The sequence below is a fragment of the Ornithorhynchus anatinus genome, chromosome 1 (assembly GCF_004115215.2).
Source record: "Ornithorhynchus anatinus isolate Pmale09 chromosome 1, mOrnAna1.pri.v4, whole genome shotgun sequence".
Classification (NCBI taxonomy): Eukaryota; Metazoa; Chordata; class Mammalia; order Monotremata; family Ornithorhynchidae; genus Ornithorhynchus; species Ornithorhynchus anatinus.
In genome coordinates, this window is record NC_041728.1 from 73,460,741 (window position 1) to 73,484,192 (window position 23,452).

Genomic DNA, 23,452 nt, shown 5'->3' on the forward strand with positions numbered 1-23,452 from the left:
AGAAATACCTGGAGATTCAGGAGGTGGTTTTAAGAAGTAATTTGTTGCTCCTGCATCTCAGGAAGAAGAGAGCGTGACCTGACAGCATCTTCATTGCTCCTACACTCACTAATGGTATTGATTGAAGACACCCAGCTAGAAGCTACTACAGTTCTGGGAAGAAGCAAGCAGCATGGCATAGTAGATAGAGCACGAGCCTGGTCAGAAAGTTATGAGTTTTAATCCAGGCTCTGCCACTTGACTGCTGTGTGGCCCTGGGTGAGTCAATTCACTTCTCTGTGCCTCAGTTACCTCACCTATAAAATAGGGTTAGCCTCTGTGAGCCCTAAATGGAACCATGTCCAACTTAATTTGCTTGTATCCACCCCAGCGTTTAGTACAGCGCTTACTCCTGGCTCAGAGTAAACACTTAGAAAATACCATCATTATTATCATTATTTTCTCAGTTCACCACTGGACACCAAAATACATACCGGTTTTCCATCTAATCCAGAAGGGCCAGGGGGACCGGTGTCTCCAGGTTGTCCCCTTGGACCTACAGGGCCCATTGAGCCATTCTCTCCTGATTCACCTTTCTGTCCGCTGGGACCCCGGATGCCAGGGTCTCCTTTCTCACCCTTCTAAAACAAGACAGAACAAAACATACTTTTAAATATTCTAGAAATCACAGCTGTTACTTACTAAAAAAAAATCCTTCTAAACATAACCTATGGAAGGATATTATGATTTCTGAAGACCCCAAATGACTAAATCTGAAGAAGCTAAATTTAGTGCAGACTCTTCTTCTGAGGTTTCCTGTTGTAGACATCTTCTGGCCACCCAGGCCCTTTGTTTCCATTCCTCCTCCTTCTTTGGACCATTTTTTGTCCATTTCTAATTATATTTGGAACCTTACCATTGGATAGATGGATAAAGGAATTGTAGATGAAACTCCAATTCAATTCTGCTTCTTTTTGGTAAAATATTTTGTCAGTCAAAAACACTGATGAAAATGAAATTTATGAATTATCTGTGAGTTTTAACTGTCTATGCTATTAATTGTCCCCTCTTTCAGATAAGTTCACACAGTCAGTGAGAAGTTTTTAAAGAAAGGAAGTGCATACCTCCCCTCTTGCACCATGTTGACCCTGGGTTCCCTTTGGAAATGAAAAGAAAAATTACTTTAGCATGTGAAAGGACAGGAATTAGTACAGTGCTAAGCACTTAGTACAGTGCCTGCACACAGTAAACGCTCAATAAATATGACTGAATGAATGAATATTGTATCCATTTTATTTGTATGAAAACAATAAATAGTATTTATTGAGTGCTTACTGTGTGCAGAGCACTATACTAAGCATTTGGGAGAGTACAATATAACAACAGACACATTCCCAGCCCACTGTGTCTGGCACATAGTCAGTGCTTAACAAATCTCACATATGTTATTATTACTATCATTACACTAAATAACAACCTCTGTTAAAGCTATCATACGTAGTGACTGACATCCTGGGAAGAGAGAAAAATGTCACATGCCTCACCCTTCTAGAATATACCATTACATCTAATTCCTAGCCTATCATACTCCTCTTTTTCACACACCCATTCCAATGGCATAGCATGGCTGATAAGGACTTTTAAGGATGTTTTTTCTAATTTCTAACCTTTATGTTACTAAGTTGCCAACAGCTGGTGAAGCCAGAGCACATCAAGGAACATGAAATTTCTCCCTATATGGAGTTATTTGTTCATTTTAAAAATATCCCACTTGGCTAAAAAGCTATAAGAAATAGAGTAGAACAAAACTTATTATTAAAATATAAAACATTTCATCTGTGAAACCCTATTTTTGATAGTTAACTTTGATCTTGCAAGCAGCTCTAAATATGAACAGGGTAAAGTGGGATCAAAGGACAAAAGTGAATCAGAGAGAAAGGACTGACAAGAAAGAGTGGGTGACAGACAATGCTTCTGCCTGAAAAAGAAATGAACTGATTCAAAAATTGTATTCCTTTAAAATAACAATTCTATTGGAAAAAGCATCATTCATTCATTCAATGGTATTTATTGAGTGCTTACTGTGTGCTGAGCACTGTACTAAGTGCTTAGAAACTACATTTCAGCAACAGAGATAATCCCTACCCAACAACAGGCTCACAGTCTAGAAGGCGGAGACAGACAACAAAACAAATAAACAGGCACCAATAACATTAATATAAATAGGATTAGAGATATGTGCACATCATTAATATAAATAGAATTATATGTACATATATTCATTCAGGGTAGAGATGCAACCTACTATCCTTACAGGGAAATGATTCTTCTCTTGGGTTTTGGCATATAAAGAAATGCTTCCTCACTTGTTGTCAACCTGACAATGGCAAGTTGTTCTCATTGCTATGTATGATAATCACAATGTTGGAAAAAGGAAAATGAAATGAGCTATTCTCCAGATTTAACAGTTTATTGTAGTTGAAGCTCAAAATATGTATCACTGATAAAGTATGAGTAAAGCATCTTTAAAAGGCATTTTTAAGCCCTTATTATGTACCAGAAACTGTTCAAAGTGCTGGGGTAGCTACTAGGGAAGCAACATGAGTACCTTGTATCTACATCAACACTTAGTACAGTGTCTGGAACACAGTAAATGCTTAACAAATAGCTTAAAAAACAAAAGGTAATTAGGTTGGGCACAGTCTGTGTCCTACATGGGTCTCATAGTCTTGATCTCCATTTTACAGATGCAGTAACTGAGGCACAGAGAAGTTAAGTCACTTTCCCAAGATCACACAGCAGAAAGGTGGCAGAAATGGAATTAAAATCTAAATCTTTCTGACTCCCAGGCCCATGCTCTACCCATTAAACCACACTGCATTTGCTTGTACTTCCCACGTGACCAGAGACAACACAAATCCACATGTGCGAACCGAGAGGAATGTGTGGAGAGGTAACTACTCGTGGCTCAGTGGAAAGAGCACGGGCTTTGGAGTCAGGGCTCATGAGTTCGAATCCCAGCTCTGCCACTTGTCGGCTGTGTGACTGTGGGCAAGTCACTTAACTTCTCTGGGCCTCAGTTCCCTCATCTGTAAAATGGGGATTAAGACTGTGAGCCCCACGTGGGACAACCTGATTCCCCTATGTCTACCCCAGCGCTTAGAACAGTGCTCGGCACCTAGTAAGCGCTTAACAAATACCAACATTATTATTACTCTACCATTGCCGAGTAGAATCTTAGAGCACTCTAAACAGCATGCAAACACTAACTCCCGAGGAGTGGGAGGTTTGCAGCTCCCTAGCAACCTGATCTCACAGAACAGTTAGAGAAGCCAGTACTCTGGCTGTTGTAAACAGCAAAAAATATTAGAATATTTCGGATACGTGAGAGGAAAGCTAAAGAGATAGGAAACAGAGGGAAGCAGAGTGATTACAGGCAGGTGAAAGGGAAAGCAGGAGGAGACAAGCACAGAGGAAACCAAACTACTCATAAATACTGAACAAAACATTCAGGTATCCACTCCATAGAGCTAATGGGAGCAAGTGAAGGGAGCCCCTTCACTTTCTGAGCTGGGTTCACAAATTTGCTGATCCCAAGACTTTAGAGTTTCCAATTAGGGCTCAAAAATCCCACATAGTGGCTGTCTGTCCTATTGGTGTTATAAAACCTCTCCCATCCAAGTTCTCTCTACACCCCTCAAAAAAAAAAAATCCCTGGCCCCTTTTCAACAGCACATTCAAAATGAAAAGTTGGCTGCATAAATATGATCTACTCAATCTTTTTCAGCTTTTCCATCTGTTTGAAAGTACAATTTGCCATCAATTTTTATCCTAATCCTGGAAAGATCTGCCCGATTCATACTGTGCTAAAAATCCTGTGATAATGTCAGCAGGGGACGCCTTAACTCTTCTGCTCATGAATGGAAGACTTATTTTTTTACCATTCCTAGTGCTCACAATACCAAGCCACAAATGTTGGCGGGGGGGGACCCTGCTCTTTCTCCCCTGTGCTTCTTACTTTCACACCGGAACACCTGTCAATACAATGGTGGGTCTCAGCGGAGCAAGAGAGTTTTAGCAGGAGGTGGAGGTGGTAAGGGGAGCAGGGGTCCTTGCCAACTGAAAGCTCTCTGGTTGCAGTAAAAAAGGAAAGACAGAGCAGTTTCTTCCACTCCAGCCACTTAATGGGAAGAAAAAGAGTAGTGAGGTTTATGATTCCAGGCATGGAGATGGTCAAAATGGCTGTCAACTCTAGGAAAGCTAAGCTTTGTTAAAAATTGCCTGAGGCAATTTTGTCTCAGGTCTTTTTTATTAGCCAGACATTTTACACCTGTTATTTTCCCCAAGGAAAATTCATGGGAAAATATTTTCCTCTCCTTATGTATCTACAGATGTGCTTTTATCTTGGTGTTACTTCATGGAAAAGGAAATTTATAGAGCTTAATTATTTTTGTGCTTTTACCGGTTGGCCTGGAGTTCCTGATCTTCCATCTTCTCCCTTTTGACCCTTCCAAAAAAAGTAAACAAAACATGTAAATTGTATAATCAGATGTAATTAATCACTAAGAATGCATTAAACTGAAAAAAAGTGGAAAAAAAGGTTAAAATAGATGTCTTTTTTGAAGTTGATGCAATAATAATTATCAGTTATCATTGTGATTGCTGCACAGTGGATTGAGCATGGCCCAGAGAATCAGAAGGTCTTGAGTTCTACTCCAGACTCCACCATTTCTATGCTGTGTGACTTTGGGCAAGTCACTGGGCCCCAGTGACCTCATCTGGAAAATGGAGATTGAGACTGTAAGCCCCACGTGGGACAGGGACTGGGTCCAACCCAATTTGCTTGTATCTATCTACTCCAGCGCTCAGTACAGTGCCTGGCACATAGTAAGTGCTTAACAAATATAATTATTATTATTATTTCAATGGTTCCTGGGGAACTAACACAGTATTAAGAAAAAAATTGAATGTACTCCTGCCAGCAAGAAGGCCACAGCCTCCCCTATTCTAGAACAGAAGTAACTTTTAGTGCCTTGAGAGGTATGATTTGCTAAATGGACCTCAAATAGGGCTTAATCAATAGAGGGAGAGTGTGGCAGGCGGCAGAGGGGAGTGGGCTGGGGGGAAGGGTGGCATCTGTACTGCTGTTCTGGCATCTTTTTAAACCCAGGAAACAATGCTGGCAGATCTGTGTGAGTCCAGTTGGCCAAAAACCAAGAGTACTGCACAGCAACACATGCGTTTCCTCCTGTCAGGCAGCCAATTTAATGAACACTTGCTGTGTGCAGAGCTCTGCGCAATGTACTTAATATCAAACTGTAAAAGCAGAAAGACATATTCCCTATTCTGAGGACACTTTTTGACTACTGATCATCCAGAAAAAAAAAGGCATTTTACCTGGATACCTCTTTCACCTGGGTTTCCTTTGTCACCCTGTAAAACACAGGAAGAAACTGAGTTAGAAATTGATTTTCCTTCATCTAAGGAAAGTGAAATATCGGCAAATTAATCCTGAAAATGATCAGGTAAAGGTGTCCTTCCTAGGGAAACACAACGACAATGTTAACAACAGAGTGTGGTATTAATAACTAAAAGTGTGGAATTGTTCAGATAAAGTTCAGAATACCTAGCAGTAAATTCTTAGTAATACTATTACAACTACTAGACACAGTAAAAAACATATCACTTACTTTGATTTTAATGAATTTCTTTCCAACAATCTCCAAATACTTTTACATCGATCAACCAGTCTCACAACAGGTTGAAATAAGATTTTTTCCCCATGGGCATCAAGAAAAATACTAGGGAATGTCAATTTTTAACTTTCTTTGACTGGGGATAAGCTAAAGTGAGGTATCATGAACTCACAGCACGTTAGCTGCAGAGTTAGGATTAGAATTAGAATCTCTTGCTCTCCAAGCCATTATATTATGTGTTGTCTCTACTCTCAACATAATAACAATAGTAATTGTGTATCTGTTAAACTTTTAGTATGTGCAGATGCTATTCTAAACACTGGGGTAGATATAAAGTAATAATAATAATAATAATTAATGGAATTTGTTAAATGCTTACTATGTGCCAAGCGCTATACTAAGCACTGGGGTGGTTACAAACAAATCAGGTTGGATAGAGTCCATGTCCCACATTGGGCTCACAGTCTTAATCCCCATTTTGCATATGAGGTAATTGAGGCACAGGGAAGTTAAGTGACTTGCCCAAGGCCACACAGCAGACAAGTGGCATAGCCGGGATTAGAGGCCCTGATAAATTAATTGCCCAAGGTCACACAGAGAAATGGAAGAGCTGAAACTAGAACCCAAGACCTTCTTACTCCCAGGCTCGTGATCTATCTGCTAGCCTGTGCTGCTTCTCCCATTTAAACATTTGGATAAAGTTAAGAACTTTTGAATATCATCACCCTTCTGATATGTTTTATATAGACTACTAGGAACTAAATGATGCTGCCCACAAATCCAAAACTCATTCAAGGAATTAAGTACATTAATGTCAGCAAATAGTCAAAATGCACAACTGAGGCCATTTTGGGAAATTATCTTGTGAGAGCACTTTTCAATAGAGGAGCAAATAAAAAACACGTTGGTCATTTCACATAAAATAAAATCCAAACTTTAATCTGTCAGCATATAATATATAATCGGCTGTGGATAGTAGTTCTTTCTTTCTCTAATTTCAATTTTATCAAATATAATAATAATAATGTTGGCATTTGTTAAGCGCTTACTATGTGCAGAGCACTGTTCTAAGCGCTGGGGTAGAAACAGAGTAATCAGGTTGTCCCACGTGAGGCTCACAGTCTTAATCCCCATTTTACAGATGAGGTAACTGAGGCCCAGAGAAGTTAAGTGACTTGCCCACAGCTGACAAATGGCAGAGCTAGGATTCGCACCCATGAACTCTGACTCCCAAGCCCGGGCTCTTTCCACTAAGCCATGCTGCTTCTTTAAAATGGAGTCATTTTATTTTTACTGTGTATCTTGAGTGATTTACTAAATGACATGTTTGCTTTTTTTAGGCCAAAAATAAATAGTAATACAAAATGTATAATGCTGCCTGAAAAACTGTATTCTCTTATACTTGTAGAATAACATGGAATTATTGTTCTCTCTATCACAGCTTACCACTGAACACATTTTTTTCAAAAATGAATTTGTTTCTCCTGAATGTTCAAAAAGTAAGTTGACAAGAAATGAAGTTCTGAACCTCCTCCACTACAGAATAAATTAAAAGTAAGACTTTTGTGGAAAGGGTGAGTTTTTTTAACCCAGCCAAACTTCTTCCAATCATAATATTCACAAATAGAATATTTTAATAATGTTAACTGAAGCCTGAAAGTTTCATTTGCAGCTGGAACATGCAGTTCACATCTCAGCAGGCATATATAAAGCCTTGCTAAATGCACCCCACCAACACTAGCTGTCTCTTCCGGGTCCTGGAGGCAGGCAGAGGAGCGGGAGGGGCCTGCTCATGGGATTTATTTTGGAATACAACATCAGGAAAAGAGAGATGTTCCTCATCCACCCTCTCTCATTCTAATAGGAAAGGGGGGGGGGGGGGGGGGGTGTGTGTGTGTGTGTGTGTGTGTGTGTGTGTGTGTGTGTGTGTGTGTGTGTGTGTGTGTGTGTGTGTGTGTGAGAGAGAGAGAGAGAGAGAGAGAGAGAGAGAGAGAGAGAGAGAGAGAGAGAGAGAGAGAGAGAGAGAGAGGGAGGGAGAGAGAGAGAGGGAGAGGGAGAGGGAGAGGAGAAAAGATGCACGTATCCTTCCTACAGTTTTCCTTGCCCCTGGGGCAGCAAGATGGAATGTTTACTGGATAAATACTTCAAATTTAGGAAATAAGATACAGGACTAACATAAATATTCCTAATCCAAGCTACAAAGTGGGTTCCGTCTTTTGTTCCTTTGCTTCCACTGTTATTCCTTTTCTAGCTCTTCACTTATGGGCACAGTCACTTCATTCCTTATGCTTTGCTTTGTTGCTATTTGTTTTTTCTTCCCAATCTTTCTCGCTTTGTTACTTTTCGTTCCTATTTTCCAATCTCCTTCAGTTTTTTTCCATCTCTATTCCACCTTTTTCCATTTTCTCTGGGTTTTCTCTGTTTTCGATCATTCAATCATATTTATTGAGTGCTTATTGTGTGCAGAGCACTATACTAAGTGCTTGGGAGAGTACAATACAACAACAACAAGACAGATTCCCTTTTTTCCTTAATATTTTATCTCCCAAGTAGTTCGTGGTGAATATTTCTCATTTATAAGCCAAAACAAGAGAGTGTCACTGGAATGAACTTTTAAAAAACCCATGCTTGCTTAATCAGAATTTGTTCAGAATGATTTAAGATTTTAAGGTACTATTTCTGATTTTTTGCACAGTGATATTTAAACTTTACTGTGGAACAGGAAGTAAAGGCCAAGGGAAATGCCCTTGCCATCAATGAACCTTTGTCCTTATATGTAACAAAGCACACAATATAACCATAACTCATATCTGAAATCCTTAAGAAGGAGTATCTTGAGAGAGGGAAGCAGTATGTCCTACGGGAAGAGCAGGATCTTGGGAATCAGAGGTCTCAGGCTCTATTCCCAGGTCTGCCACTTGTCTCTTGTGTGACCTTGGGCAAGTCATTTGCAACATTTCTCAGCCCCATTGGAATTAATTTAAAGAGAGGTTTATTGTGAAAACATTTTCCTGTTGCATGCAATCTGAGAGACTTCAGAAAGCAATCTTTTTGGGATGACTCTTTCCTCCATTTTGGCAGAGTTTAGAGGCTCAATACTCACATTAATAATCATTTGGGAACTGGAAACTTGTTGAACTGTTCACTCCCTGCCAAAGCCCACAGAAAATCCTGTCCTATAGGAAACTCTTTGGATTAAAATGATCATTTCAGGGACAAAGGCCATCTGAAACAAATCCAGGGGTCCAGGTGGAAGAATAAGCCAGTCCACATGGGTCCATTCAGAAAAAGGGAACACGCACAGACATATTTTAGGGGGTTTGAAGATCAAGCTTCTGATGACAAGATTTCGTATGTTGGGGGGGGCTTATTAAGTCTGATCCGTGACCAACAAATCCTCCCCCACAGTACAGGATATAAATACCCGACATTAAATTTAAAGAAACTTCTCATAAGTAGAGAATGTTATGCCTTTCCAAAATTTATTCATTGAGATTAATTGAAATTATACCACACGTACCCTATTCTTACTTGGCTCCCTCAGGAAATTTTTGAATTCCCCATTTTACTCACTGCCCATCTCCCTGAGCTTCAAAGGGAGGAATCCAAGATAGTAAATGATAGGAATGTTTAACTCTTGAATTATCTTGTGTGGCCATCTGATCTTCCCACATTCATTAGCTACCTGCTCTAACCTCCACTTCGCCTCAGGATGAGTTGTATCAAAGGATTTGAAAAATATGTAGGGTAGTGTGTAACTCCTGATAAAACACTGACAGCTAAAAGTCTTCAAGATTTTGACACAATAGACTCAGAAGGTGTCACTAAAATGCCACTTTAAAAAAGTACCTACCTTTTGTCCTTGTGCTCCAGGTAAGCCTGTGTATCCTGGTTCTCCTGGAGGCCCCAAAGCTCCTTGTTCTCCCTAAGCAATAAAAAAAAGCTCCATAAATCTTTCTGCTGTGCTTCATGGAAGAACACACTGCCTTCTTTTGCAAGTTAAACTTGTATGTTTTGGTTATGATGTTCTCAAATGCCTGACTTCTGCAGTTTATGAGAGATAGTGCATGGCCTCAAGAAGCACTGTAGCCTAGTGGCAAGAGCACGGACCTTGGAGACAGAACTGGATTCTAATCTGCTGTGTGACCTTGGGCAAATCACTTCACTTCTCTGTGCCTCAGTTACCTCCTCTGTAAAATGGAGATTAAGACTGTGATCCCCACGTGGAACATGGACTTTGTCCAATCTGGTTATCTTGTACATACTCCAGTGCTTAATATAGTGCCTAGCTCATAGTAAGCATTTTTAAAATGCCATTAAAAAAATAACCCATATGCTGAAAGAAGTCTGTCCTAATACATCGGTTGGTCCAAGGCTGGGAACCGATGAATTCTCCTATAGTTCATGGCCAGATTAATGCATGGGCCAGCAGGTCTGAATTTAAGAGGCCTATGGACAATAGAGGCCCAAACACACAAGAAGCACAAGCTGCAACCAACACCACAGCCCATACAAACATCCAAGCAAAACACTGACCTTAAGCACACTGGATGTATCATAATTTCCCTTTCCCAGTCACTCTCTTCCCTCTCTCCTCCTTCTCCCCACCTAGAGATTTGTTGCTGGAGCCAATCCTGCATGTGATTGGCAAGCAGGTGGAGACTGTAAGCCCGTCAAACGGCAGGGACTGTCTCTATCTGTTGCCGACTTGTTCATTCCAAGCACTTAGTACAGTGCTCTGTACATAGTAAGTGCTCAATAAATACTATTGAATGAATGAATGCCTGGGTTGGGGGTGGGGATCTGAGAGGTAGGGTGACAAGATGGTAATGGCATAGGAAGCTGTTAGGCTAGGGCAAGTGGAAAGAAAAGGGAGAGCATGTTGGGAGGATCTACTCTCTTGAGGGGCAGGGAGTAGGTCCTGGAGATTCCAAGGAAATGTCTTTATTTAGCAGCTGCTGTCCAATTGCGATAGCATCACATACCACATGAGGGACCTGTAAAACTGAAGTTCCCGGATGCTGGTGGGATTGATCCAGATCTACCATAGCCCCATGGGAAATCTAATATTTTCATTATCATGGCTGCTTGCTGTCATTTCAGGATGGCTCCAGGTTTCCTGTCTTTGACTACGTCCCTGCTCCTCAGATTTCCCTTCTCGATATGCCTTCATTTACACCACTCTTTTTATTCTTATTTTACTCTCTAATGTATAGCTCTCCTTCTGCTTTTCACTCTTATCTATGTTTGCTTTGTGATGGAGAGATGTTGACAGGTTATACTCCCTTTTACTTCCAGCTTCTCCTCCACCAAAAACCAGTTCCATTTAACTCTTGCTGACTCAGTAAGGAAAGTCAAATCTGGATAAGTGCTTCATCAGGAAAGCATTTTTAAAGTGTATTTTCAGTGTCTCAGTCAAAAATACAAGTGATATTATTTTATTGATAATTACTAATATAATCAGTAACATTTGGAAGTCACATAGAAGTATTATCTGTAGGCGAAAATCCTAAGGAAAAGATGACAATATCTCTAGTTCTCTGTCTCTACCATCCAGGGGAGGGAGGTACAGAGATAGGAGACAAGAAACACAGACAGCAGTATGGAAAAGATGAAAAAAAAATTTCAGTTTGATAAATGTCTTTCTTATATAAAGCAAGAAAGCAATTAATTACCTTGCCCCCAGAAGTTCCTGATATTCCTCTAATTCCAGGTTCACCTTTACTTCCCTGTTGAGAAAGTGTTTTTGAAGTTAAAATAAATCCGAGTTATGTCTATCAGTGAGGTACTTTATAGACTTTTGGAAATCATTTGATTATTTTCAGCTTCCCAATTCATTTTTTCCCTTTCAAAGATTTTGACAGTGTTTGTTTTTAGTATGTCTTCTATTAATCAGTACATCTCTCTTCACCTCTAAGGAGGTGCATAGAGATCCTGTTGTCATGAATTCTTCGCACATTTCAGTCCAGAAAAGTAATCAATCAATGCAAAAGAGAGTTGCATTTCCTAAAACTTACTCTTGGTTCAGGCTTACCCCATGGTACTGCCAACACAGGGTTACAACCAATATCATTTAATACCCCCACAGAAATACAACCTTTCTTGTTTGATAACATACTCTATGCATATGCCCAAGTGTCCCGATATTCTTGCCAAGCATTATAGCTAATCCCATCCCAACCTTTCCCTGTCTAAGAGCAAACAATCACTATAAATGGATCTTGGAGAAATCTCTGCCCACATTTATGTTAGATTCTTCCAACTCTTGACATAAGATGTGATGGTCCTCCTTCACTACTTGTTTACTTTGTCCAACAGAGCATTATTGTATTAGTAATTGGTAACTGTGATTCTCTTTTGAAGCAACAAGACTAGAAGGGCATTTATGACTGTTTCCATCCTCTGTTTAAAAGTGAATATTATTTCACCTTCATCGACAACAATTCACTCATCTCGTCAACAAATCCTTAACATGCAACACAGAAGATGCTTGGAATATTCCAAGCAAGACATGAAAAACCTGCCTTAATTAAATGTACCTTAGCAGCCTGAAGGAGATGAAGTAATTAAGTCATACGTTGGTTTCCCACACACTGGAAGCAAGATCAGATTTAGGGCATCAAACACATTTCTACAATAGGAGATTGTAATTTCTACAATCTCCTATTGTAAATTAGCAAAGAAAATACCCAAAGTTTGATTGAGATCAAAATCAGAGATTCATTTGCTTCCTTCAGAAATAGATTCCAAAATCTCTTTTGACAAAGTGAGGGAGCATTTCCTGAATTCCAGCCAAAATATTCAACTGGATTACCAAGCAACTAGAAAGTGGTTTCACTTAGTTCCATCATCTGGTTAACCAGGATAAATAAAGCACGCTCATGGCATGTCATTACATGTACTCTGGGAAAAATTTGTGGCTAAGTAATTGAGCACTCAAAGGGATTAAGCTCTAATTTCACTTTGGCCACTGACTTGTTGTATATGTAATGCTGAATAAATTACTCGACATTTCAACATTTTTTGGTTCAAAACTGGAAACATCATCCTAATATACTCCTGCAAGGACAGAAGGAATGACTAACAGAATTAACTTTAATGATCTGACTAAAAATGGCTGCAATATTTAGGATCAATTACATTTGGGCCCAAGTGTGTGTTTACTCAACCTGTCAACCAAAAAGAACAGAAAATCTAAAAATGGTCCCCTCATGGAGCTAATGATTTGCAAAATATACTGTGTTGTGTTTTATAGCTGGTAGGAAAAAAGAAGTTTCTCTGAATTACCATCAGATCAAAGTTTTCTCTTACTCAATTTTTAGCTACCTTAAGTCCAGGTATTCCAGGTAGTCCAGGAGATCCATCACGTCCCATCACACCCTATGTAAAAAACAAATGGAAGTTTCCAGACAAGGAAACAAGAAAGGCCCCAGAAGTTATGTGCAATGAAAGACCAAAGGTATAAATATGTTTGTCATTCAACAACAGTTTATTAGGAAAATTAAATTCTTTCTCCCCTGCCTGTTTTCCCAAAAGACTATAGAAAATAGAAATACTGTAAATTATACAATTAATTATCTCAGATCAGATAGGTCCAGAGATTAATGGAGATTTTCAAATATTAGCACAGGAAATCATGAGTTAAGCAATGTTTTTCAAGAAAAATTACTGGGCCCCTAGATATTCTTCTTGATAAAGTACATGGAATTACTTAGATCACTGCAAATATACATACTTTCTTCCTGAAAGCTTCCACCTATATTTTTTGCATTTCCTTCCCAAGATTCCTAGGAGGTCATAGTACTCTTATCCCCCCAGGTTATAGATAAGACTCTGGAACACAGACATCTGGGTCCCTGTAGATAGTACATTCCTTGTGAGCCTGTTGTTGGGCAGGGATTTGTTGCTTAATTGTACTTTCCAAGTGCTTAGTACAGTGCTCAGCACACAGTAAGTGCTCAATAAATAAGAATGAATGAGTAGGGATCATGTATACCAACTATCAACAGTATCATATTGTATTTGATTGTACTGCATCCTAAGTTCATTGTATTGTACTCTCCCAAACATGCGTGCAGTAAGTGCTCAGTAAGTGCTAATTGACTGATTGGCTTCAGTCAAATTCAGGGTATTAGTATCAAAGACAACACTAGAACCCAGTTCTCATTCCCAACGCAGTGGTTTACCTACTAAATTACATGGCTTTCATATAGTTTGACTGGCTTAATCTTATTTTTCCAGGATCCTAAATTCCCAATTTTTTTTTTATTTCTAGGTTTCAGCTGGAAAGATCATTGCTAACCATGGTATAACAAATCATGTAAAGCAGCAACACAGCTTAGTGGATAGAGCACTTTATGGCCTCATTCTCAGGGGGTCCCAAGGCCTAATGAAGGGTTCTGAAGCTTTGAGAATTTTCCTCAGGACACATGACAGAAGTCCATAAAGCTGACTGGAACTAGGGGAGCTAAGCAGTGCATTTAGTAGCTAGAAGCTGTTGATTTCTGAGATGAAGAGAGCTATTTGTATACTAAATTAGAGTTCCACTACTAAGGAGAAAGGTCTGGAAGTCAGAAGAAGGACCTGAGTTTCAATCGTGGTTCTAACACTTATCTGCTGTTTGACCTTGGGCAAATCACTTAATTTCTCTGAGCCTTAGCTACCTCATCTGTAAAACAGAAATTAAGACTGTAACCCCCATATGGGACATGGACTCTGTCCAACTTGATTAGCTTGTATCTACCCCAGTGTTTAGTACAATGCCTGGCACCTAGGAAGCCCGTCCTTAACAAATACAAAAAACCCCAAAAAACTATATCAACATACTGCTAGCCCAGGTGCTCCTTTCTTCCCTGGATCTCCTTGAGGGCCAGTTTCTCCCTAAAAATTAAGCACATTTCAAATGAATTGAAAATTTAAATAAATTTTGTATAGAAACTCCAAAATATCCAAACCTCTTTTCATTTAGGTATATTTTCCAGTATTTACAACTGAGATACATATGAAACTAGAAATTAAATCAGTGCAAACCTGGCCAAACATCAGTTTACCTAGGTTCCAAATCCTTACCTCAGTACATTGTCAGGCAAAGAAAACTGGGACATGGAAGGGTAAACAGTATGAAAGTTGGAGCAGTTTGAATGGCATGCTGCAACTTTGCTCCTTTACATTTCTTCAAAAGGAAGTGAAACAGTGGATATGGTTGTGATTGTAAACTCCATGTGGACAGGGACTATTTCTCCTCGATCTATTGTACTCTCCCTATCTATTGAACTGCTCACGGTAGGTCCTCCATTAATATGATAGACTGGTGAGAGGAATAGGTTCCTCTTTTCTTAAGACAAGGCCTTAAATAGGAGACATAAGTTTAAATAGTTGAATAACCAATCTCTTGATGTCCTATGTGGTATAAAATACTTCTTATAAATAAGGACTTTATGTCCCAAAGAGTTCATTATTCTTCTTTGTTCAATTAACAATGGAAAAACAATAGCTAAGAGTTGAGTCTATCACTCACCTTTTGTCCCATTGGTCCTTGACTTCCAGGAAATCCAGGTATTCCCTAAAAAGTTCAAAACAATTTAATGTTATATCACCTTAACAAGAATATAACACTTAACAGAGAAAAAAAGGTTTTATAAAGTCATAAAATATAACTGCTAAATATGTCTTTCCAAGGTTATAGATGAGGTACCCAACCTGATAGAGCTTAAAAATACTTTTATAATGGAAAAGAAACAGCATCCCTCTTTTTCATAAGTATCTTCATAAAATTGTAAAGTCAAAAATACAGTTTTTGAAATTATAAATGCTAGTTAGGGGGAAAAATTCAAATATAAAGTTATATAGAAACATATTGTTACAACTAGGGCATAACTGCCTCACATTTTAGTAAGTTCAAGAAATAAAAGTAAAATTTAAAGTTTAACAATCATCCTGTAACACCTGCTTAAGATTAAAATTGGAATTTGTTTAGAAAAATACATTTAAAAATATCCCCCTAATCATTTTTTTTTTACTTTCTCCAAATCCAAATGTAAAGAACTGAGTGCACATTTTTTTTTTAGCATCAAAGAGAATGTAAGCTGCTACTTTCAAAATAATTGCCTTCTCCAAATTTCCAAGACTCACAGCATGAAAATAAAATGTTGGCTTGAGAACTCTAGAACAAGCTGGACTAATTTTCAGTTGGAAAAATTAGACATTACTGTACGTGATTCTAATGATATACAAACTTTAAACCCCTGAATTTGTCTACTAGTGAAGCTACAAAGGTGTCCTTGTATGAGGATGAAGATTTTGCCATTTGTATAGGGACATATTGAAATAATTCATATTTTATATGTGCATAATCTCAACCTACAATGATACCTCAATGCTTCCTAGTGCTGGTCCCAAACTCTGAAGACAAATTTTACTGACAAGGAAACAGGGGCTACAGGTTTCCACGAGTCCCTCGCACTCAGTCGTGATGTGCTTATCCTTCTTGGGGTCTCCAAGGTCCTGCCAGTCTCCACCTATCAGTTGCACCTTGAGTTCAAAGCTGACAAGCAGCATTTTTGCTCCCCAACTGATGCTAGCTAACTAGGTAAATACAGAACCCATTCTAGGTTCCATTGCCTTTTTGTTGGATAATCACCACTGAGGAATATGTAACATATCAACACTACAGACTGAAGTAACATTTCTAAAAAATAATGCCATATGGTTAGTGTCAACAGCCAGGCAGAAGAGTGATTATAAAGTGTGGGAGGGATACTAAGGGAAAAGGAGGAAATCATTCCTTTTCTTTCTCCTTTTACCTCAAACCCTCTCTGTTGAGAAATATTCAAAACATATCAATACAATAGCCTAATATGCATGATTTAAAGATGCAGACACCAGAATGTCTAAGAATATTTTATTTCTGGACTCTTCAGTTCCAAATAAAACTTTCAGGATTGAACAGCAATTGGGAGCACCAAAGCAGAACAACACTGAAGGACAAACAGAAATCAGTTTTCCAGGCCACTGGTTACAAGGATTCCACTACCTAAACCATTCAAGATGTGATTTTTACCTCATTTTAAAAGTTCACAAGGGATAGAGATCTCACTCCAGTATTTAGTTGGTAACAGGAAATTCAAACAAAATTGTACTGGATCCCATTTAGCATGAATTTCCTTATGTAATGTTTTAATCACTAATGCATTTCCCGTTTGATAGCATCTTTCTGGTAACCACTGAATAAGAATGTGTAATCTTACCAACCTAACACACATTAGCTTATCCCTCAATAGAAAATTAAACTTGTATACTTCTTGATTCTGCTTCTAGCTTAGTAGGCTTCGCCTGGAGATGGAGAATATTGTCATGAAAGACAGCACCAATGGTTTCATGTTTGCAAGAGCAAAAGGTGAAAAGTCTTCATTTTAGGGGGATGGTATTCAGCTTGAGAAAAAACAGAACATTCACTGAAGTATTCTGGATAATGTTGAAAGCCTTGTGGCAATGAAATGTTCATCTGGCAAGGAACAGAGAGCATAGTAAACTAGATTTTTTTAAATCTGTCCTAAGTAAGGGTCAGAGCTAGTGCATAACTTCCAAAATGAAAGAAATAATCTTAGAGAAATTTAAAAGAGAATCAGCATTAGATTTCTCATGCTGATCCAGTAGCAGGCAATCCATGGCCAGAAAAGAACATCTACATATTTGTTTCTAAAAAATGTTATTTTTACACAGCTCTATGTCACACGCAAAATCAAATAGAAATAATCTACAAGGAACAAACTTTTTTTCCTCAGAAGTACTGATACAGTTCCCTATTTCCATGATATTGATCTAATTAAATAATTTGTTTTTGATACTTCTTTTTATACTTGGGCACCTATATCTTCCTTTTTCCTGGAAAGACCTCAAGGGCATGAATCATATCTCATACTTCCTTTGTAACTTACCATGATTGCCTGCAGTGGGAGCTCAATAAATGTGACACTATAAATAATAATAATGATGGCATTTGTTAAACACTATGTGCCACGCACTGTTCTAAGCACTGGGGTAGATACAAGGTAATCAGCTTGTTCCACGTCGAGCTCATAGTCTTTATCTCCATTTTTAAAATGAGGTTACTGAGACACGGAGAAGTTTAGTGACTTGTCTGAAGTCACACAGCTGACAAGGGGAGGAGCCGGGATTATAACCCATGACCTCTGAATCCCAAACCTGTGCTCTTTCCACTAAACCACACTGCTTCTAATTCAATGGTCCTTCTTATTTATGTCTTCCTAACTTAAAAAGGGAATGGAAAGGTTCAAAAGGGAATTTGTACAATACCCGAAGTGAAGCTGTGTGGCCTAGTAGAAAGAGCCTGGGCCTGGGTGTCAGAGGACCTGAATTCTAATCCAGACTTCAAAATTTGTCTGCTGTGTAACCTTGGGCAAATCACTTAAATCACTTCCCTTGCCTCAGTTCCCTCATCTGTAAATAGGGGGTTCCAATATCTGCTTTCCTGCCTAATTAAACTGGGAACCCCATATGAGACCTGATGATCTTATACCTACACAAGCACTTAGTACAGTGCTTCATACAAAGTTCTTAACAAATACCACAATTACTATTATACCCTAGATCATGACTTTACAGACCTTCAAAAGAGACCCCATAGCTGTCATAAATGTTGCAATGAGTTATGGATATCATTCAGGCATTTCTTCCAGTCTTTCCTAAAAGAATCTGCCTTTGATTTTTATTTATTTCCACTGGGAAAAATCTCCTATAACCCGAGTTCCTTTGACAAAATGGCTTAGTTTAGAGCCTACCTCCTCCAGAGTTCCAATTCTATTTCCTACATGAGGACCCTCCAAGCACCCTCCATACGTGTGTCCTGCAATTGACAAAGCACACTAAGCTAATCAGAATTTTTGCTAAGGAGTTTATGACTATCAGGGATCCTGACATTTATTTCCATGGTAACATGGGAACAGTAAAACTTTCAGAAGATCAAATATGAGTCTACTTATTCTAATGAAAATGCAGGGTGGCTTTAGATTTCAAAGAAAAGGATCCTTCCCAGGTATAAAAGTATTAGCATCAACTGCTTAATTGCTCCTGCCCATCTCCTCTTTCTCTTTTGGCATTACCAATTTTCATTTGCACGTTTTCCCCAAAAATGTTATTTTTAAATATCCAGATATTACTATACTATACTGCAAAGTGTTCTGGGTACCCAAGTTATTTCCTATGTCAGTATGTAAGATCTGCTTTTAGGGTAAGGAATATCTATCCCTCCCTGGACTTGTCTTTAGGGAAACGAACAAGGGAGCACACAACAAGGCTTAGTCAACTTAATTTCTCATCTGCCCACTCCACAGGCTTTCCTACTATCCATTTTAAAGTTTAAAGTTTCTCAGATGTGTCCTGGATTTTCCTGGATCCCATTTTCTACCTTTCCCCATTGTCTTTAATAACTTGAATTCTCTTGATTGCCTTACAGTCCTGGCACTTGTGCCAGCTCTGTTATACAAATCTTTAGACCCTCTTTTTATTCCCTTTTATTTATTGGAGCTCTGAGTTCTCCAATTTTGGCTTCTTTGTACATATCTCTTGCAACTTTACCCTTACCTTCCCACTAATTCCACTTTTTTTTTAAGTGGTATTTCAGTGGTTACTACATACCAGACATGATACTAACTACTGGGGTAGGTTCAAGATTAATTCCCATTTTACCAATAAGGTAACTGAGGCACAGGAAAGTTAAATGCCTTTTCCAAGGTCACAAGCAGACACATAACAGATTCTAATCCACGCTCAAATTGTTTCTCCTCATCGATCTCACCAGTTCTTCTGCACAATAGGTCATTTTAAGCAACAACTAGATACTAGGGAGAAAAGCTGATGAAGTAAGTAAATGGATAATAGAGGGAAGAGTTAGATGTTGGCATCTCCATGATCATGAGAATGGGAACAATTAGCATCCCATTTCTTCAAGCATTCCAGATTAAACTGGAACATTGATCTAGTCATGCAATGGCACAATGAAAGACCTCGAAAGTCACCATCAGTGGACTTTCCTTTGAATAAAAGAGCAGCTGAGAGTAGAAATGTGGGATTTTGTTAGACACCTCTTCACACCTGAAGAATATGTGGTTTCCAAAAGGATCTTCTCCTGGACTGACTCTTGGAAGTTGTTACAAGTTTCTCCCTCACTAACAGCAACAGATAGAAAGTCACCTTTCCTTTGCTCTCAGTGGTTTTTATGATACTGTCAAGATGCACAGCATATAGGGTGCCTATGAAATACAGACATTGCTTAGAAACAGCTTTTGTATTTGCTCTTTGTCTTGCTATAAGCAAAATATTCTTATCCCCACCAGAAGCATTTTAAATCCATGATATTTTGTATCACAAAATAAAAACAGATGGTTAACATCCATAATTTTAACCAAAATGAGACCTATGTATTTCAAACAGGGATAAGCTGCTGTTAGTAGTTGGAAATTTAGGATACCAAAAATGAATATTTCTATAGCAATCAAGGAAAAATCAACATGCCTGGTCCCCTCTGAATGAGAGAATGACATAATGAGACATTTTGAAATCCCTTGGGTAGGAAGGGCACTACTGTACAGAATTTGTAGGAGAATTGCTATAGGTTTCAGAAAGAACCTTGCTTTTAATGAAATGTGTCCTCATGTGCATGATGGTGCTGTGTAGAGAAAAAAGATTATGAATAAAAATATAATGGTCATCAGCGTTTGCTTACTACATATTTTCCCATGAATTCCCTAGAGTTGAATCTACACAACTTGGGGTATAAATAATATAATAATATTTAATAATATATAAAGAATAAAGCTTATTTATTAATAATAGTTGCCTGAGGTCTTTTATAAACTCCAAGCCATTTTGTTGCACAGAATGTTCAAAGGAAAGGCTATCTAGTCAATGGGTCAATTATGAAACAATCTGTACTATACTGGCCTAAACCAAGCATGGGTCACAAACAATTCTTCCAGGGGCATGCTTCCCTATCTGAAGAGTAACATTAACCTTCACCTTTCTCTCTTCCTTTGATAGGAAGACCATTTCATTTCTAGATGAAGGGCTCTCAGGTGTAGTTCAAATTGGAAAAGTTTTATTATGCAGTAGTAGTTTATGTGGTCATATTTGGAGAAACCCTAAATTACTAAGCATAATCAAGAGTTGACTACATCAGTGTCAGGGGATGAATCATTCCTTGCAAGGTCCAAGATATGCTTTCGCTAAAAGCAAAACATGTGGTTGTCTGCCAATGTATTATTTTTGCTATGCAAATTGTTCATTTAAAGGGTCTTGGGAAGGAACTGTCAGAGCCATGTTTAAATTGGTACAACTTTATTAGACAATATACATACAGATCATGGTCAGAAAGGGACAAGGAAAAAAAAGGATCACAAGGCAAAAAGTGGTATCATTCTAGCCACATTAATGCAGGGCACAACTTCACCACAAGCACATGCTGCAGGTAGTTGAGTAGGGAGTGCCTATATATCTAGTTATATTTAAATAGTTTAATTTTATAATAAATGGTTTATTTGTTCTTCTGGTTCCCCATCTTAATAGCTTTGGCAGTTGCTTGACACTACACAATTTCTCTGTCTTTTTAAGCTGGTGAAAAACATGAATCAGAGGGTATGATCACATATAGTTATGTATAAATCATGTCTTCCAGTGAGTGGTTTAAAGAACCCAGTTTAGAGAATATTGCCAGTGACTACATTTCAGCATTAAATGAACTAATGTTTATAGTTTTCCAAGTACTTTCCTGTCTTCAATTAAAAAGTACGATATAATCAATCGATCAGTCAATGGCATTCATGGAGCGCTTACTGTGTGCAGTGCACTGTATAAAGTGCCTGGTTGAGTAAAATACAACAGACTGGGCTGACGTGATCCCTGCCCAGAAGTAGCTACCACCAGTATTTAGTCCATGTTTGGGTTGGCGACAAGGTTGTATCTAGCTTTCACCTGAAACATGGTTAAGAAAAATTATTAGTTTGCATGAATGATACTCATATAATTTTCCACTCAAACCTTCAATAAAATCATTATATATTTATGATATTTCACTTACCAATCACTTTCACTCAAACCCTCCATGAAACCTTATCCCTGTAGGGACTCAAGAAAGTTGTCACCCTGTTGGCTAGCTTCAGTGCAGTGTTGTAAGAAAGAAGAAATTATAGACACCACCACAACAACCCTCCATGTATGCCATGCGCTTGTCTTCCTCCTGTGTAAAAACAAAAAACATACAGCAACGTGACAGAATAAAAGAGAAAGAGAACATGTGACTAAACAGAAGCAGCTACTGAAATACTTTTCACTTATGCAAAGGATGCACAACAAACCTAAATCCAGCTAAGTAGCTGCCAAAATATTTTAGCGGGGATTTAGGCTTATAGCTTAGTAAGACTTCACAGTTCACAAAGAAACATTTTGGCAAACATGAATGAAGTGTTTATAGAGTAAATACGCAAAGCAGCATTCAAATATGACATACTCACCTCCATAAACCCCAAGATCCTTATGGCCTCATTACCAGGGCGACCAAATGTCTAACGAAGGGCTCTGAAGCTTTGAGTATTTTTCCTCAGGACATGTGATGAAAGTCCATAAAGTTGACTGGAACTAGAGGAGCTTAGCAGTGTCTTTAGTGGCTAGGCACTGCTGATTGCCATCTGAGATGGAGAGAGCTGTTTTGTATACTAAATTAAGTAGGGCTTCACCACAAATGTGATACTGTCAACTAGATGATGTAACTTCATTGCACATGCCAATAGACGTGTTCACACAAAGCAAAAACACTTATATAGATTTGGGGAAAATATTAATTCTGGAAACTTAATTGAAGCAAGAGATATAGAATGCCCTTGAATGTAAGGATGGTAAAAACACTGGAATGGATCACCAGGAGATTTGTGGAATCTCGTTATCTAAACATCTTGGTGGGGGAAAAAAGCCCCATTTGTCTGGGAGGGTTATTTTATAGCCCTGCTTGGGTGAAGGGGTGGGCTGGATGATCACTCAGAGTTCTTCCAGCCTGTCACTCACAAAGGTGTCCTTATAAACCATTTGTGTTTGCAAGTTTATTCACTATTTGTTACTTAAGATATTAACCAAAATTTATATCATTATTTTGGAGAGTTCTATAAGCATGCTCCCAATCTCTTAGTAAACTAGCTGAAGATCTAAAAACATGATCAAGAATCTACTATACAAGAGAGCAAGGAATGATTGGAGTTTTTTAGAGATTAGATTATTTCAATACTAAAATTGGTAGGCAGTGAATACAGCAGCACAGCAAAAAGCAATCTTTACATGCACATGATGCCTAGGAGTGGTCAGATGAGCACTGGTTTTCAGTGGCCAAACCTGCAAACACTGATTTAAAAAAAAAAAATCTCACCATCAACAGCATCATCATCCAATCTTAAGGTTCTTGGTATATAAGAAGTCCCATAGGTAGTCAACTGAGCAACTGAGATATAATTTACTAGTTTTTAAGTAAATTGCTTTCAAGTTTGAATATTTTCAACATCATTTTGATTGACTATGTCCTCAACTCATAGCAGAGGTGCTTAATAGAAATTTCTCAGTTTTAAGTGAATTTATTGAAATGAAATTTGCAGGAACTATAATTATGAATGTGAAATTTGAAGCACTACAGACCTATTCATGTTCAAAACTCTGTTTATATAGATGAATTAAGTTGGACTTCCATTCACTGTGGTTAATTAGTTCAACTGTAATTTAGC

At 38.3% G+C, this 23,452-nt stretch overlaps 1 protein-coding gene across 2 annotated transcripts in view; it reads right to left on the reverse strand.

Annotated features, from left to right (window-relative positions):
* The window catches only part of COL21A1 (collagen type XXI alpha 1 chain), a 111,508-nt gene that overhangs the window by 8,267 nt on the left and 79,789 nt on the right, over nucleotides 1-23,452 (reverse strand). For both annotated transcript variants that reach the window (XM_029074220.2, XM_029074226.2), the window contains 9 exons: nucleotides 15,193-15,237; nucleotides 14,502-14,555; nucleotides 13,002-13,055; nucleotides 11,351-11,404; nucleotides 9,529-9,600; nucleotides 5,377-5,412; nucleotides 4,442-4,486; nucleotides 1,104-1,136; nucleotides 474-620 (listed from right to left, as the gene is read on the reverse strand). In XM_029074220.2, coding sequence (XP_028930053.1) covers nucleotides 474-620; nucleotides 1,104-1,136; nucleotides 4,442-4,486; nucleotides 5,377-5,412; nucleotides 9,529-9,600; nucleotides 11,351-11,404; nucleotides 13,002-13,055; nucleotides 14,502-14,555; nucleotides 15,193-15,237 — 540 coding nt within the window. The remainder of the gene's footprint in view (nucleotides 1-473; nucleotides 621-1,103; nucleotides 1,137-4,441; nucleotides 4,487-5,376; nucleotides 5,413-9,528; nucleotides 9,601-11,350; nucleotides 11,405-13,001; nucleotides 13,056-14,501; nucleotides 14,556-15,192; nucleotides 15,238-23,452) is intronic.